The following is a 17,670-nucleotide window of genomic DNA, read 5'->3' as shown; positions in this document are numbered from 1 at the left end:
AAAATAAACATTATGTAATAAGCGAAATAATTGCGAATTACTTACAACCGAGATGGCCAATATTCAATGAACAGATACATACATACAGAATGTCCAACACACTCATTACTTACAATCAGGGGGTCAAGCCAAGCATGTCATGGGTCAGCTAATTTGATAATTAGCTGACCCATTTTTGAGGCTCGATGCTCTGTCTATATAATCGAAGGTGCTTCCATAGACATTATAACCGAATTAGTTTTCATGAGATCTCACAAGTTTTTGTAATAGATATATAGCATACTGCGTTATGACACATTTTTTACATTTTATATTTGATAAAAATACATTAATACATTTGTAGTGTTGAACTAGAATTGACATGTACATCAGGCTTTATGTTAAGTAAAAATTAATAAATAACACTTTATATTCTTGAAATACGGTAAATTATCATAATTGAGGTTAATAGAAGTAGCACATTATCAAGAAAAAATTTAACGTTTTTATTTGATCACTGTATGCAATTAACTGTTACAATAAACGTAGACTTATAAAGTTTACGAGGTTACTTACAATTCTACAATTCAATATAAAAAATATGAGTAATAAAAAAAATTAAAAATACCCTACTAAAATAGGTGTTACCTTGCGGAAGAATATTATTTGATTAGAATTATTTTATTTAGTTCCATTAATATTTGTGTGACTGCTAACATTCGAAGATTGACTTTTATCATTATTACTAGAAGTTCTTCAACCTTCTATATTTGCCCTCAATCTCCGACTGTCGATTCGTCCATGAACCTTTTGCGACGCATGTTTTACCTCTACACAAGGCATCTTTAGGCAAATTATTAAATCGCTGCTCGAAGCCTAGTGTTAACAGTTCGGTATCCAAACGAATGACAGTTAACGGATGCATCATCATATATGATGATGAAGATGCTAGTCGAAATGTGGAGACGGCGCAAGCTACCAAATTAGTGTGGTAGAATCACATGTTTTAGGTGATTTTAATCCATATTCAGAAAATGTTCATCCCTTATTTGCTCTTTAAAATTAAACAAATGATTTAATTATACCCTGTATAAATAAAGTTTCAATTTCCAAAAGATGTCATTAAATTTAAAAAAATATATATATACATACATAATTATAAAAAAAAAAATTAAAACTATAATGTCGATTACTAATCTGTATTTGTAAGTTCATTGCTCTATTGCTTTGTACATTAATATACATGCAACATTGTGTACTAACTTCCGGTTTGAAAGTTATTAAATAGGCGATATGTAGGCGGTAGACTTGTAGAAATCTTTAACATGTCGGATAAAATAACATTCAGTGTTAATGGGCATAAATACTCAGGTAAATATAATCCTACAGCACTTACATTTTGCTCCACAAAAAAAACAAATTTAATTACGCACAATGAAGAACGATTTAAATATTGAATTTAGAACGCCGGATTTGCGTGTTTATTAGCAGATTTATCTTCCCAATAAAATGGCAAATAATAAAAAAACCGGTCAAGTGAGAGCTGTACTCACTCGCTGTTCCATACATGAAATGTCTATAAAAAGGTTATTGTTTTCTTTAAATAAAAAAATATTTGTAAATGTTGTATACTCGCCGTTACTTCAAAAATACACCGAAACATCAAGAATAAATATAACCACTACAAAAGTAACATGTTAAAAAGTGGAAATTACCATTACATATAGCCAAATCAATGGGGTACTGTACCCGAAAAGAATTTTTTTAAAGGAAACTAAGATGTTTACATTTCCCAAAAAGGGTCGACGTCAGGCAGGCGGCCAGTCGTAAAACTAAAAGCCAAATATTTTGTTGCCGGCCCCAAATAATAACTGGGATAAGAGTAAGAAGATGATGATGATGATGTTCATATTTCCCTATAAGAACATCATATCGGAATCCATTTTTAACAATTTATATTTATTATATATTTATTTATATTTTTTATAACCACATAAAAAATAACAATTTTTAATATAGTTATAAAATGAAAAAATTTAATAATTTTTCAGTATTTAATTATTAATTGTGCATAAAATAAAGTTTATGTTTGAAAAATTTTATTTTTTATTTTTATCAATTGTGCTAGATAGACTTCATTTTATTCTCCTGTAATATTTATATGTAGTACGAGTATACATATACATATACATATGATACAGTAAGTAATTATTTCTGATTTTTCACTTCACAAATTTCAGAGATATGGGGAATGACTTTTTTTGAACCTGTTGCACTAATGGATCAATTTTGAAATTTTAAGTATGTATAGAAATTAAAAAATATATTTTCAAAAATTTCTATTGAAATATGTGTGGACTAATGATATGTAAAACTATTCAAAATTTAAAGTCCGAACGGACGGATGGACAATGTTGCAGTTAAAGGGTTCCTTTGTACATTTTTGGCACGGAGTCCTAAAAACCTCAACTTCAATGGTCATATAAACATGAGATAAACCTTATTGATGTCAATAATTGTCAAAATCGGTTCATATCATATACAACCTAATAATGTTATGTAGCTTCTAAAACACACAAATTGGGGACTTAAATTGTTGAGAGAGAGAGAGACGAGATTGAAGAAATCAACTGCTTTCACCTGGAAACAGACACCTTGGCCGGTGATAATAGTATCTACCATTATCACCAGAGGAAGTATGGTATCTACCATTATTGAGGGAAGTTAACTGATTCCACCTAGAAGCAGTTGACTTCCCTCAATACCTCCCATCTTTGCTCAACAGTGTGATATCACAAGCTATGTAAGATGATATTTTTAATGCAAATATTAAAATATTGATATTGATAATTAAAATATTGATGTTGATAATTTATAATCTACTGATATGATATACTAGTGAGTTCGGAGGTGGACTCGGATGTGTCGCTGAACGACTACGTGCGCGAGAGACTGAACCTGCGCGGCACCAAGTACATGTGCAAGGAGGGCGGCTGCGGTTGCTGTATCGTTGCCGTGCGCGCGCCCACCGACAACGGCGTTTCACGCATCTTCTCGGTTAATTCTGTAAGTACGGAAACGGATCTTTGACGCATGTTCTATTACAATTTTTATAACAATACTATTTTTACATTGAACTTAAATGTAAAATATACATTATCCATGTGGTCTCGGCATTGAATATGACGTCCCTTCCTTTTCCGTGGTTGTCGTAAGGAGCACATAAGGAAACTTAATGGTCGAAGGATTGGCAGCAGCTCTTAAAACATCACTGAAAGCCCAACTGCGGTTGCCAACCCGCTTGACCAAGTCCGGCAAATACTGGCAAAACCTGCCAATATGAGAAGGTCTATGTTTAACAGTGGACAATAAACAGCTTATATGAAAAACAAAATTTAATAAAAGAGTATAATGTGCCACTATGTCTTTTTAGGTGTTTGTAGATTACGGGAAGCCTTTGATTCGGTCAAGACATGGGCGGTACTACAGTCCCTCCAGCAGTGCCAGATTGGCTATAAGTTTATCGCATTGACAGGTATATCGATCGATATACTTCAAGTGTAAGGCAGTAAGGCTACGATTTCTATTCAAGTACAAAACCAGAGTACAAAACCTATCCCAGTGCAGAAAGGTGTAGGACATAGTGACGTCACATGCCTGAAATTCTTCACAGTTGCATTGGAAGGTGTTCCCAAACTCGTGAACTGGAAAAGATATGGTATAAAACATCAATGGTGACATAGTAATCATGGCGAAATCCCTAAAGGATTTGAATATACTCAATAACCCTAAATGGTGCTTCTCAACAAGTAAATCTTAAGATGAACAAGGACAAGACTAAAACCATATCTGACATCCATGCCAAATGCATACTGATGCATTACGATTGAGAATTCTACGCTTGAAGTTGTCGACGAGTATGTAAACTTGGGACGAGTTGTCCGAATAGAAAAGTCCAACTTCAACCGAGAGGTCAACCGACGAACCCAATTCGGCTGGGCAGCGTTCGTAAAATTACGCTACATCTTTTCCTCCAAAATACCTCAAAGTTTGAAGACCAAGGTCTTTAACTAGTGCGTGTTTCCAGAAATAACATTTGGAACCCAAACATGGTCTTACGATTACCTGCATGTGAAACTTCAAATTACTCAGCGGGTCATGTAGAGGACTATGCTTTTTTTGTGTGATAGAATCCGAAACGAGGATATCCGCAAAAGAACCAAAGTAACTAACATAGCTCGAAGGATAAGCAAGCTGAAGTGGCAATGGGCTATTCACATAGCTCGAATAACAACAACCAATGAGGAAGGAAGGTTCTTAAGTGATGACGTTACACAGAGTACCGATCTCAAATGCTTAGCAGGGAGTCAATAAATGCAGGTGACTGTTCCTTATGGCAGTCTATGGGGTGGACACATATGTCCAGTAGTGGACGGATAACGACTGAAATGATGATTAAAATTATAATAATTTACTGTTTCATATAATAGTCAATTTAGAGTTCTGTATCAAAAAGGTACAAAAGTACTTATGGTGCGATTTTATCCGTCCGTCTGTCACAACGTTATATGTCAGCAACTACTAATGCTATGAATTCGAAATTTGGAATAGTTTTACATATCATTGACCTGTTTTTATTTTTTTTAATTTACCTACTAGTCTATATTGACATTTTATAAATTATATATGAAAGGTTACTTCATTTGTACATTTTAAACTGATTTTTATTTTTTTTTTAGTTATGATCCAAAATACAAACTGTAAAATAAAATATTCCCTCCCTCATATCCCCAGAGTTTGTGAAGCGAAACTGAACTGAACATAGGCTCTCCCCAAGGGAAGTTTGCCATTACCATGCTTGTTACGCGGATTGACAACCGCAGTAAGACTTGCTAATGTTTTAAGAGGAACGCTGCTGCCCATCTCTCGACCATTAAGTTCCCTTATTCGAGTTTCTAGCCACAATTACGGTTTAAACAAAGCCTAAATTCCTAATTAAGAGAACAATAATATTTATTATTCTTATTAGGTATATATTCCTTATAAAAGTACCATTACATTTTAAGAGTATATTATATTGTTATTATTATTTATATATTTAATTATTCAGTAAATTTTCAATGCTATATTTAGGCAATAGATGGCCAATTAAATTCCCATAGTCTCTTCTTACGACGCCCACCGGAAAGGAAGGATAGTTCATTCTATGACGGGACCACGTGGTCAAGGATGTTTGTACACAGAACTGTAAATATCCTAGGTATTATATTTAATTATTTTTTCTCATGTACGGTACCGATTGATTTGTGTATATATGATAATTGCACCTTTTTTACACGTTCATCTTGTAGTTGTTTTATTTCTTTTAATCTTGCGGTGTATTTTTGAAGCAACGGAGATATACAACATATTACCTTTTTTATCTAAAAAAAAGCCTTTTCAGAGAAATGAGAAGTAGATTACGTTTTACATAAACGAATAACATTTTAATCCGTAGTGCCTCGTATCGATCACATCATGTCAGGATTGGGAAGTGACAACTATAGAGGGTATAGGAGACAGAGGGCGCGGTTATCATCCAATACAGAGAACTTTAGCTGAATACGATGGGACCCAGTGCGGGTATTGCTCTCCTGGGTGGGTTATGAGTATGTACAGGTAAGCATATTATAATTACGAGTATCAATTATCCGAGATTATAGTAATAATCGTTTATACGAGTATATCGCTCGAATTAATAATTGTGAATTAACAATAAAATTTATATTTATATATATGTTGTATAGATTCATTATATATAGATTTCTTTATGCTATTTTGGTATATTATACAATGATATTATAAAATTACATACTTTTATGCATGATATGAGGCAATAATAATTTACAAAATAATTAAAAAATTCAATATTACAGAGACGCATCAAACGAGATACATTTAATTTTTAATAAAATATAACTAGTTAATAGCGAATCTATATAGAAGCGTATTTTGAAGCGATTTCCCCATTGGTATAAATTTTAATGATTTACAGCTTATTAGAATCGAGTCACCATGATTTAACACAATATGAAATAGAGAATTCACTCGGAAGTAATACATGCAGATGTACCGGTTACAGACCTATATTGGATGCATTTAAGAGTTTTGCTAAAGATGCGCCAAAGCCTAAATTAAAAGATATCGAAGATTTGAAACTTTGTAAAAATAAAGAAGAATGTGAACATGCGTGTGATAAAAGTTGGTGTTTTGTAAAGGCTAATGATAAAGATAACGTAATTAAAAAAATCCATTTAAAAGATGATCGAATTTGGTATAGAATCGCACAAGTACAAGATATATTTAATATCTTGGATAGTGAAGGATATGATTCTTATATGTTGGTAAATGGGAACACAGGCAGAGGTAAATTTATTAAGCTGGAGTATTTACTTACTCCCATTTCAATAACTTATCAATTACACACATTTACTAATTATTTTGATAACAACAAAATAAACGATGAATTAGCCAAAAAGAATTTAAAAAAATTGCTAGCTAACTAAATTAGTAACCATATGTTGTTATGTTTTAGTTATTATATTTAATGATATTACGTTTTATATTCTGAATGTATATTGTTAATGTATTATTATAATAAATAGTGATCATCTTATATCTTGCAATAGGTAGTATATATGTAAATATTGTTGCTATACCACTATTTTGTTTATTCGTATCTCTTCTTAGTTTAGTTTATTACTGGTTTTTTTTTTCTTTTCGAAGGAAAAGAGATGTAGTGTATTATGTTCACGTACTGACTATAATATTCTTATTAAGCTGTCAGTAAAAATTTAGATTGTGATAGCAAAAATATATTTATTTGAAAAATATCGAAATAAAATATAAAGTAGATGCAAAGTTTTTAGTGGTAGATTTATATGTTATGTATTTTATTATTAAAATTTAATTCGCTAACAAAGTACTTTAGAAATAATCATTCAGAAATATTGAAATGGTCAATTATATTCAAAAATTGTAAACTGACAGTTAATGACGGCGTTACTATACTTAAATAATAAAAAAATTTAACACTCTTAATAGAAGCACTAAACTAATTACAAACATGTTTAATCACATTACATATACTTCTATGTAAATTCTTTAAATACATAATAATTTCAGGTGCTGTTCCAATATTTGCATTCCCAAGAGTGCTTATTGATGTAAGTGCTATACAAGAAATAAAAGGTCACTACATTGATCAGAATTTGGTTGTTGGAGCGGGTACAACTCTGACCGATCTGATGGACATTTTCAAAACAGTATCACATGACCAAGAAGAGTTTGCCTACTTGTATAAACTGTACGAACACTTAGACTTAGTGGCTCATATTCCTGTTAGAAACGTAAGTACTAATAATAAATTGGTACCTACTTCTTAATCCTTCTCTGCATGATTTTTTTTATTGGTGAAATAAATCAAGGTGATATAATTCATGATCAAAATTAAAGAAAAAATGGTTAACAAATAAATTTGGCAGCCATGTTTTTTTTCTGCAATTAACATTAAAAAGGTATCCAGACATGATCAACTTAAAGTGAACTTGGTCTTTTATATAATTTTTGGGCATTCAATGGTATGATGGAAATTTCCACCATTATGCAAAGCAGGGTTTAATGTACCTAAAGCATCAATCTCGTTTACATTTCTTTGTTATAGTATTAAAAGAACTAAACTGGGATAAGAAATTCTTGTCGAGTTTCTTATTCCAGTTTAGTTCTTTTATTTAGTATCTAAAATTGTTAACAATTTTATATGTTACCGATGTATTTGCAAAAATGCTTTACATTATTATATTGCAAAAATTACTGTCCAATAGAATTAAAAGCTTCTGACAATTCTGTATTTTTTCTAGATTGGTACAATAGCTGGTAATTTAATGGTCAAGCATAAGAACCTTAACTTTTCTTCAGACATTTTCTTGTTGCTAGAGACAATAGGAGCCACTCTGACCATAGGTAATAATCTATTATAGTTAGTATTAGATGTAAAAGGAAATATAGAAATATAACAAAATTGTAACTAGACAGGGTTTGTACTTACGTAGTAAACGTTTAAGTAAAATTTATATGACAGGAAAAGCAATAGAAGTCAAAACAATAAGTTTTAATTTATTTTACTATATATCTGCACGCTTAATTCGGCAACACGCAAATACTTCTCTACCAAACTGAATATGGTATTCAAAACTGTATTCTAGAAAATTCAATTTAAAAATCCATAGTATAAAATATGTTTTAGGATGTAAGTTGTCTGATTTCTAATAATGAGTTTTTATATTGGGAAAATTGATAAACGATCCTTCTAATGGAAAGTTATAACTGTTGTCTTGACTTCAAAAATATCATGGACATAATGAAGTAACCCCTACGCACGTTGTCATTTCAGAAGATGATGGTGTCATTCCTTTGTACCTTATAATTTAATTGTTAGAAAATTAATGTAACATGAAATGTTACATAGTTATTCTTTTAACATATACAATATAATGTTGAGCAGATTTATAAATTATGAAATTATATATTTTTATACAGATAAATATTATAATAAGATGTACGGTACACATTTAAAATTTATAACACTATTTTTATACGTTTCAGTTGAGAAAACTTCAGTTCATACTGTGACTGTGGAAGATTTTCTATCTGTGGACATGACTGGAAAAGTCATAACATTAGTCAAAATACCACCACTTTCCCCTAACCACCAATTTGTTTCTTTTAAAGTAATTATTTTTTTATAGAATGTGACTTATGTCTACTTATCTTTTACAAATGCCTGTCCATATGACATTGTATTTCTTTATATTTTAGGTTTACGTCATTCTCATGCTTACAATCCTTTAATTTTTAGGACATCAATTTAATATGGTTTAATTTACCATCAAGCTTTTTATTTTCCTTACTCAAAATAAATATCAAGAAAATAAATATATTGATCAATTTAAATTGTTTAATAAGAAAACTGTTGTTCTTATGATCTTGTCATATTTTATGCAGCTAATAAATTATTAAATGAACAAAATTATGTCAGTAGATATAAATATTCCTACTTCTCAACAAACAATTTAAAGTTAGTACTTGAGATAAGACGTTTGAAAGAAGGGAGCATTTCTATTAACACTCGTATATCTTATATGACATTAATCAATTTTGCTACATTATTTCTTATGACTTGAATTGTCTTATGACCAGAATACAGCACTTTTTAATATGATAGTACCTATATATTTTAAATTTCTGATAATAATTTTTGATAACATATATTTTGGTAATTTTGTGCTATAACCTTTAACAGATAATGCCACGAGCACAAAATGCTCACGCTCAAGTTAACGCAGCATTTTTATACAAATTCGATTCCTACGACCAAGAAACGGTTTTGTCTGCCAGGATTGTTATCGGAGGACTCTCTGGACATTTCATTCACGCTCGAGAAACTGAAAAATTCTTAATAAATAAAAAAATATTTAATAATAATGTACTGCAGCAAGCTCTACACATATTAAACGAAGAATTAATAGTTGAAGAGATCGCAGGAGAGCTAAAACCACAATATAGAAAAAAAGCTGCACTTGGCGTCTTTTACAAGGTGAGACACTTCGAAACTATTTTTCTTTAATTAATATATAAAAAAGATACTAACTTAATTTAAATTTTTAAGGGCTTGCTGAACATAATACCTGAAAAACAGTTAAAACCTTGGTATCGTTCAGGGGCTAGAGATTTTAGAAAAACTAGACCTATATCAAAAGCAGCTACAGTATTTGATACTAATCCTATCATATGGCCGATCACTGAACCCATGCCCAAATTGGATGCTTTAATACAAAGTGCTGGTGAAGCAAAATATGTTAATGATATGCCGACTGATCCAAAAGAAGTATTTTGCGCGTTTGTTACGTCTGATATATGTACCGGCGAAATTGAAAGTATTGACCCGACGCCGGCTTTGGTATGATAATTTATTATACTATTTTTATTTGGTCAATTTGAAACTTCTTAATTAAAAAAATTATTGAATCTAAGTCATTAGTCTCTACATTATAGTTTTGATGAAGTTGTTACCTTTTAAAGCTTTTTATAATAATACAGGCGTAAAAGGCGCTTCTTGAAAAAAAATTGTAACGAAAATGGATATTATTCATAATTTATTAAATACTACACATTATACTCGTACTAAACATTATTTCAATAAATATTAGTCTTTTACAAATTTAATTAAATAATTTAGAATTTAAAAGGAAATAAATTCACTTCGTATAAGATGTCCAACGTCATATTGTTATCATTATTATAGCAGCCGTTGATTTTCTACTCCTGAGCATAGGCCTCCGTTTTGAGGGGGTTTGCTAATAGTAGTCACGATTGGCAGGTGGGTTAGCAACCACATTTAGAATTTGGTGACGTTTTAAGAGGAACGCTGCTACCCATCCTTCAACCATTAATATTCCCTTAGTCGCTTCTTACGATTCCCATAGGTAGGGAAGGGATGCGCATAGGAGGTAGGACTACACGGTTGTTTATGCTTAAAATGTATTTAAGTAATAATTTTCAGTTTTCTTACTTACAGAACTTACCTGGAGTTTTAGCATTCTTCTCAGCCAAAGATATTCCAGGGAACAACTCTTTCTTATCTCAAAAAGTACCTGCTCAACCTATGTCAGAAGAGATTTTTGCAGAAAAAGAAGTTAAATATTATGATCAAGCTATAGGTGTTATAGTGGCTGAAACTGAAAAGCTTGCAAACAGAGCAGCATTGTTAGTACGAACTAAATATAAAGTTGATAAAAGAAAGCCAATTTTAACCATAACAGATGCACAAAAACGAGATCCTAATCGCATTACCCTGTACGCAGTGATTCCAGCAAGAGATCGAGGCATTGATATTCAAAAAATTATTAAAGGTTCTCAAAATATATTTTGGCAGTACCATTATCCAATGGAAACTCTATCTTGTGTTTCCATACCCAGTGAAGACGGAATTGATTTATATCCTTGTACTCAATGGACGGATTCCGTTCATATTTCAGTTGCCGAAATGTTGAATATAGAACAAAATAGGTGAGAAATTTTACTAACTACTTGTACTATATATAAATAACATATCCCCATAATAAATAATTTGTAACTTAAGACACGTAATGGCTCTTAGGTAACCAAGGGTACAAACAAATGTGAAGGTTAAGCCTCACTGTCACCATTGTCTCTCTTAGATTTATCGAAAATATTTTTTTGTTTTGCTTATAGAGAGATTTAAGAAAATGGATTGGATCATATTAATTTTGTTTTCCTAACCATCAAATATGGTATCATAAATCCGCACCTGTCTCTGTAATGCTCCTTTAATAAAAAACAACTCTTATGTATTAATTAATGTATATTAAAGAAATTAACTAACTGATTAAACATGGCTTTTTTAATTTTTCATAATACGATCAGTTTTAGTTCTGGATTGAAAAAAAAACTGTATATTTTACTATTACATTCGGTTATTTTCTCCGTTACGTTATACACCTACTCGAATGGACATTAAAATTCAATGTTCCAGAAACTTCGATAATTATTTTCAATGTTCACAGAATAAATTTAACGGTACCACGATGCGGCGGCGCATATGGTTTGAAAATAAGTCGCACCAGTCACGTAGCTTGTGTAAGTGCTCTTGTCACCTACCTCATGAATAGACCTTCAAGATTTGTGCTGAGCATTCAGGCTAGTTTGAGAATTATAGGCAAACGACTACCGTGCAAAAGTGAATATGAGGTAAATATTTAATTATTTTCTTATAGATAAAATTATTTCAATCCTTTTTTTATACCACAGAGGCACCTAACAATCATACAATCCGTCTAATAGTAAACGGTCACTGTAGCCTATGAAATGTAGCCTATAACATCATGAATATCAAATACGAACTTGAAGAAAATTTAGTTCACCTTTTTATAGAATCCCATATCACATATACATATATCTCTAGGGAAAACCTACCTCAGTAGCGAGCTCATTCCACAGTCTGAGCGTTCGGAGAAGGAAACTCTTTCGACCGCATTGCATGCGACCATTTAGGTTTTAGCATGTGAGGATGAATTTCTTGTCGATGATGAGTGGTACGATAATAATAGAGGGTTGTAAGCATCGTTTTGAAAAAATTCTCAGAACACAATCTGTAGAACCACAAAGCGGTAGAACATACAAAGGAAGACAATGTCTCGCCTTTCCCTTAACCTCTGAGCTTGAGATAAAAATACCGTATATTCATGTTTATGAACGTTTATGTTCATTTTTTTAATAGAAATTAACACTGTAATATAATATTAGTACTGGGAGAAAAGAGATTGTTAGTAATGGGTTAGTAACAGTTCCATTGCTAGCAATTTACCCTATCAGGTCGCCCTTCACGCGGTTCCCTATGGAAACCATCGTGGTTAATTGTCGTAAAATTCTTCACAATGGCCTAACTGACCTACTTTAATCTTCAGATATCACCTCTCACTAGTGCCCCGCCAACGTATACCAATAGCGCAAGCGGAGTTACCGTTCCATTTTCGCCAATTAAAAAAATATAATATTAGTACTATAAAATAATTCTAACACTTCTCTAAGGTTGACTGGGAAAGAATGCTTTTAGCATTAAATTTGTCATGTACACATACATACCTGTACTAAATAATAAATAAATAAAAATAAAATATAAAAACAATAAATTATTATTGTTACTATTTTTCCTATTTTAAACACTGAGATATGTTATAATTATATACAATATAATTGTTATAGTACGATGTATTTTGGTCATTGTCAAAATTAAAGTAGAATTAAGTTTTATTTGTTTTTTGTTCTGCAATATTTTGAAAATAACAAAATTTTATTCCATATGATTACATCGGAGATATTTAAAAAAATAATTTAAGGAGTCTTAATAAGAGCTATAGAAACCGAAATAATACTTTTTTATATTTTTCTCTCTGCCTGTATGTTTTTTTTTTTGCCTGTATATTTTATCTTGACACGTGATCTAGAAGTGATAACCTACTTTTAAAATCTACGTATACGAATTTGCAGACAAAAGCTAGTAATTAAATAAAATAGCATAAAAAGTTTCAGGTCTAAATAGATTTATTAATAGCTCTAGTACATATAAAGGCAACTAGTTTATTGTCAAATAGTAACACTATGTATGTATAACTTCAATAATTTGTAAGTACGTAATTAATTGATTGCCATTATTTTACCAGTTGGCAGTAAATAATGTCGGAGTAATACAATATTTTGAATATCATATCTATGTAGATAATGGTTATGTATACAGCGATTCAGTAGTAACATACATACCACCATCTTTGAAAAGTTGCTACGATAATAGAAGATGGCAAAGCAAGATCTTTAATGTAACAACTGATACAGCCTCCAATACATATGCCAGAGCACCAGGTTCGTCTAAAATATGAATTCGTCATAAACTATTTGTAACTGTGCAGATAGAAGAAAGTATTTTAGCGTGTTGTTGAAATGAAAAGTAGACTTTTTATTATATCAATATTTAGGAATTTCTAGTCCATGACTTTGTTTAATTAAAAATAGTGTATCTATCTTAGCAAATGCAACAGCTGAGTTTCTTGTCCGTTCTTCTTGGCTAAAATTGCGTTCCAAATGGGGGGTATTGAAAAAATTACTACATATTAAAAACGCTTAAATCTAACTTTACTTGAATAGAAATATTTCTTTCTTTCTTCTTTCTAGCACGATATAATATATATTTTATACTTCCAAAAAAGCATAAATTCTCATAATAAGTTCATAATTTTATATTAAAAATTATTAATATAACGAATAAAGCAATTAATTGTAACTTGCTTGTAATAGGATTTTTAGAAAGCATATCAATGACGGAATACATGATGGAGCGAATTTCATACGAAATCAATATGGACCCAGTGAAAGTTCGTCTCAATAACCTTAGTCCAGAACGTACGGATGTTACTGAAATTGTTCAAACTTTACTCAAAGATGGTGAATATGACAAACGAAAGGAAGAAGTAAAAAAGTTCAACGAAATAAATAGGTGGAAAAAACGTGGACTGAGAATTGCAATGATGAGTTATCCAATAATTATTGCAATGGATTATCACGTATTAATGTCAGTCTACCATGGCGATGGCACAGTTGTAGTGAAACATGGCGGTATCGAAATAGGTCAGGGTATTAACACGAAAGTAATACAAGTTGTGGCATATACGCTTAATATCTCAATAGACAAAGTAAAAGTTAAACCTGCCGATGTAGCCACAATTCCCAATAATTTTACCACCGGAGGGAGCAGAACCAGTCAAGCAGTTTGCTTTGGAGCTATCAAGTGTTGCCAATTATTACTAGATCGGTTATCTACAATTAGAGAGACTTTGAATAATCCAACTTGGGAATTACTGATAGAGACTGCTTTTAACCGAGGTATAAATCTGCAAACGAGTTATCATGTAAACGCTAATGATCAGGAGCCATATAGAGTAGGAGGTGCTGCTTTAGCTGAAGTAGAATTAGACATATTGACTGGAGAACATGAAATCCTAAGAGTTGATATAGTTGAAGACGTCGGCACAAGTGTGAATCCTGAACTTGAGATTGGACAGGTAAAGATTTTTAGAAAATGATATAAATTTCTAGTCTGCGTCTATCAATTTGATATATAAATATTATATTTGTACCTCTGTTGCAACACACACACAAAGCTGCTTGTTACTGCATCTAAAATAGTTTTACTTTAAGTTAAATAATTATTCACTCCAAACCACGACGTTCAAGAGCCGTATTCAGATAAATACAATTTTCTAACATTTATGAAAATTCTATGTTTAAAAACTATGTTGTTATATTAATACGAATATTACTTGCTTTATATATAGTAATAGTCACATAGATTTTTTATCTCGTTAAATATTTTAAATTTACAGCAACATAGTTTAGTTAGTTCATTATACGTACATACTTCAAAATTTTAAGTTATTGAATCAAAAATAATAAATTAATTAAAAAAATTAAAAAAAAAAAACAGAACTTCTAAACAATTGCAGATCGAAGGAGCTTTCGAAATGGGCGCCGGATATTGGACCCACGAACACATAATCTATGATGATAAAACTGGAGAGCTTCTGACAGACCGTACCTGGTACTATCATGTGCCCCATGCAAAAGATATTCCAATAGATTTTAGAGTACAAGTGCGAAGAAATTCATATAATCCGCTTGGCACTTTAGGAGCTAAAGGTAAAATAAAATTAACTAAAGCTATTTACAATAATATTCGTATAGTTCGAACATTCTTTAAATGACTAATTTTTATTTTTAGGTGTGTCTGAACCACCTATGTGTCTATCTATCAGTGTTGCATTTGCTTTGAGAGAGGCTATAGCGGCTTCACGAAAGGATTCTGGATACCCAAATGAATGGTTTAATGTCGGTGAGTTAAATTCTTTTAATATAATAATATGAATAAAATAGAAATTAGTCTTCATATTTAATGGAAACTAATAGGTATATCTACTACTGTACTAAGATTTCTTTGTTTTCGAACAAGTACTAATTGAATTGAAATTTATGGAAATTTATGAAATTTCATATAGTATATATTAACTAACAATTAATAACAAAATATCTACCTAAAAGTGATGTCCTCTGTTCGTTGTTTAATTTATTTAAAAATCTATATGTAGATACATTATCATTGTCATATATACCATATAAACATATCGTAGACAGTTACTGAAATAGCAACTGTCCTTTCTCCGTTTTGAACCGACTTCAAAAAGGAGGTTCTCAACTCAGTTGTACTTTTTATGTTTCTTTTTTCATAACTCCGGATTTGGAAAATTCTTTTTATCCGAATTGACATACTGAGACAGCTTGTTGAATCTGACTAAATACATTGTTATGGATATACAATGCCTGATTTTAACTATACTTATAATTACCTGGTAAGGTCCACAATTCATTCTTCTAAACGTCATCTCGTACCTACTTGCGTGATAAAAAAAAACAAAAAATATGTAAAACTTAGAACAAGTCGCTTTAATACGAGTAATATACAGTCCATATTAAACACAATTTTTATTATTACTTTCGGTTACTGATTACTTCCCATATGTCTAACATTGAAATACTAATAAAATTAACCTTCTTTAATTTAAATCTTTCATTGTACTCTAATTACGAGTATTATGGATATTATCTATTAAAAAATAATGCCAGTAGCGTTCATACTTATTAATAAATATCCATGTCACTGTTATAAATATTTATTCTATTTATTTTACTTATTTCCCCGATAGGCTAAAAAAATTTATCAACCCTCCTCCTTTTATAAAAATCAGTTCACTAGTTTAGTTTTTACATCAAAACAATTGGTTTTGTTGCAATTGAACTCTGTTTCTTTTTGTGGAATACATTCCTATTTTAATATCGGTTTGAATTAAAAACATATCAATCATTCCAACCATATTCTACCTAAGAATCACAATACTTACAAATAAGTATAAAATTGTTGCCTTCCAAAATTTCCCCTATCAGAATTGAAAATGGTGAGGCATGCATGGTATGTGCACTCTAACGATGTAAGTAGCATAGATAATTCATTACACTGTAATAGTACGCAGTTTTTATAACAATCAATAACTATAAAAAAAAAGTGTTAAAATTTTAAATGACTGTTTATAAATTCGTAAATTTAACACATACCAAAAGTTAATCAACTATTGATAGAGTTACTATTACTCTTCTTCATTCGTGTATTCCAGTGTATTATTCCAGTTTGCAAAAATATTTAATCTATTTTATATAGCAGCTACTTTTATTTTAATTGTACTTTTCATTTATTTTTCATTGCAGATGGACCTTTTACATTGGAGAAAAATGTTTTGAAATCTGATGTTCGTCTTGATGAATTTTTATTTACATAAATATTATGAATAATTTTTAATCTTTTTAAAATAAAAGGTAGTATATAAAAATAATAAGAGACGTCTTCCTTTAAACCTTAATACAATTGATGAAATAGATGTAAGTACAAAATATGTTAATTTTCTTAAAAAATATGTCTCTGATATTAACATAGATACCCAACATAGCCATTCTATTGCTTTTTGTGCTACCTGGAACTTAAGTACAAGTATAATAGTAAGTGACAAGATTTCTGCTTCATAGCTGATTTCAGAGAGCATCCGCTGCTCATATACGTATCTTTAAAGGAACAATTGGTTTTCACCGATTATTTGATTAGAATTATTTTGTTTAATTCCACTGCCATTAGTGTGTGACTGCCAATACTCGAAGACTGACCACCACTATTACTATCAGAAGTTCCACAACTGTTCTTTTGCTGCCATTTTCTTCACACACGTTTTGTTAACACCTAGTTCAGTATAAGATTGATATTCGTTTCCTCTTTGATATATCAACAAGCTATTCATGCCAGCTGGATTCTTTTTTTAGTCTCCCTTGTAAGTCTTAAATACATATAATAATATGATAGTTTCGATGTTTTCTGCATGTAAACTATACTTACTTTTCAGGTGTTCATTTTTAAGCAGACAGTAGGAAGTGTTATAGTTCTTCAAGTAAAGCAGTCATTTTCTCGGGGGATTTTGCGAAGAGGAT

At 30.9% G+C, this 17,670-nt stretch overlaps 1 protein-coding gene across 1 annotated transcript; it reads left to right on the top strand.

Annotated features, from left to right (window-relative positions):
* The first annotated feature begins 957 nt into the window (after nt 1–957).
* On the top strand, nt 958–16,973 carry LOC113513039 (uncharacterized). The gene is made up of 16 exons (XM_052893049.1): nt 958–1,350; nt 2,879–3,045; nt 5,477–5,637; nt 6,014–6,384; nt 7,144–7,367; nt 7,878–7,980; nt 8,623–8,747; nt 9,320–9,613; nt 9,686–9,976; nt 10,595–11,085; nt 11,604–11,787; nt 13,260–13,455; nt 13,888–14,651; nt 15,093–15,285; nt 15,368–15,478; nt 16,903–16,973. The coding sequence occupies exons 1-16, from the start codon at nt 1,305–1,307 to the stop codon at nt 16,971–16,973; spliced, it is 3,792 nt and encodes a 1,263-aa protein (XP_052749009.1). The 5' UTR covers nt 958–1,304.
* The last annotated feature ends 697 nt before the right edge of the window (nt 16,974–17,670 follow it).

The sequence above is a fragment of the Galleria mellonella genome, unplaced genomic scaffold (genome assembly GCF_026898425.1).
Source record: "Galleria mellonella isolate WM207_F2 unplaced genomic scaffold, CSIRO_AGI_GalMel_v1 utg113, whole genome shotgun sequence".
Lineage (NCBI taxonomy): Eukaryota > Metazoa > Arthropoda > Insecta > Lepidoptera > Pyralidae > Galleria > Galleria mellonella.
The sequence above is the reverse complement of the archived record's forward strand: the minus strand, read 5'-3'. Positions and strand labels throughout refer to the sequence as shown.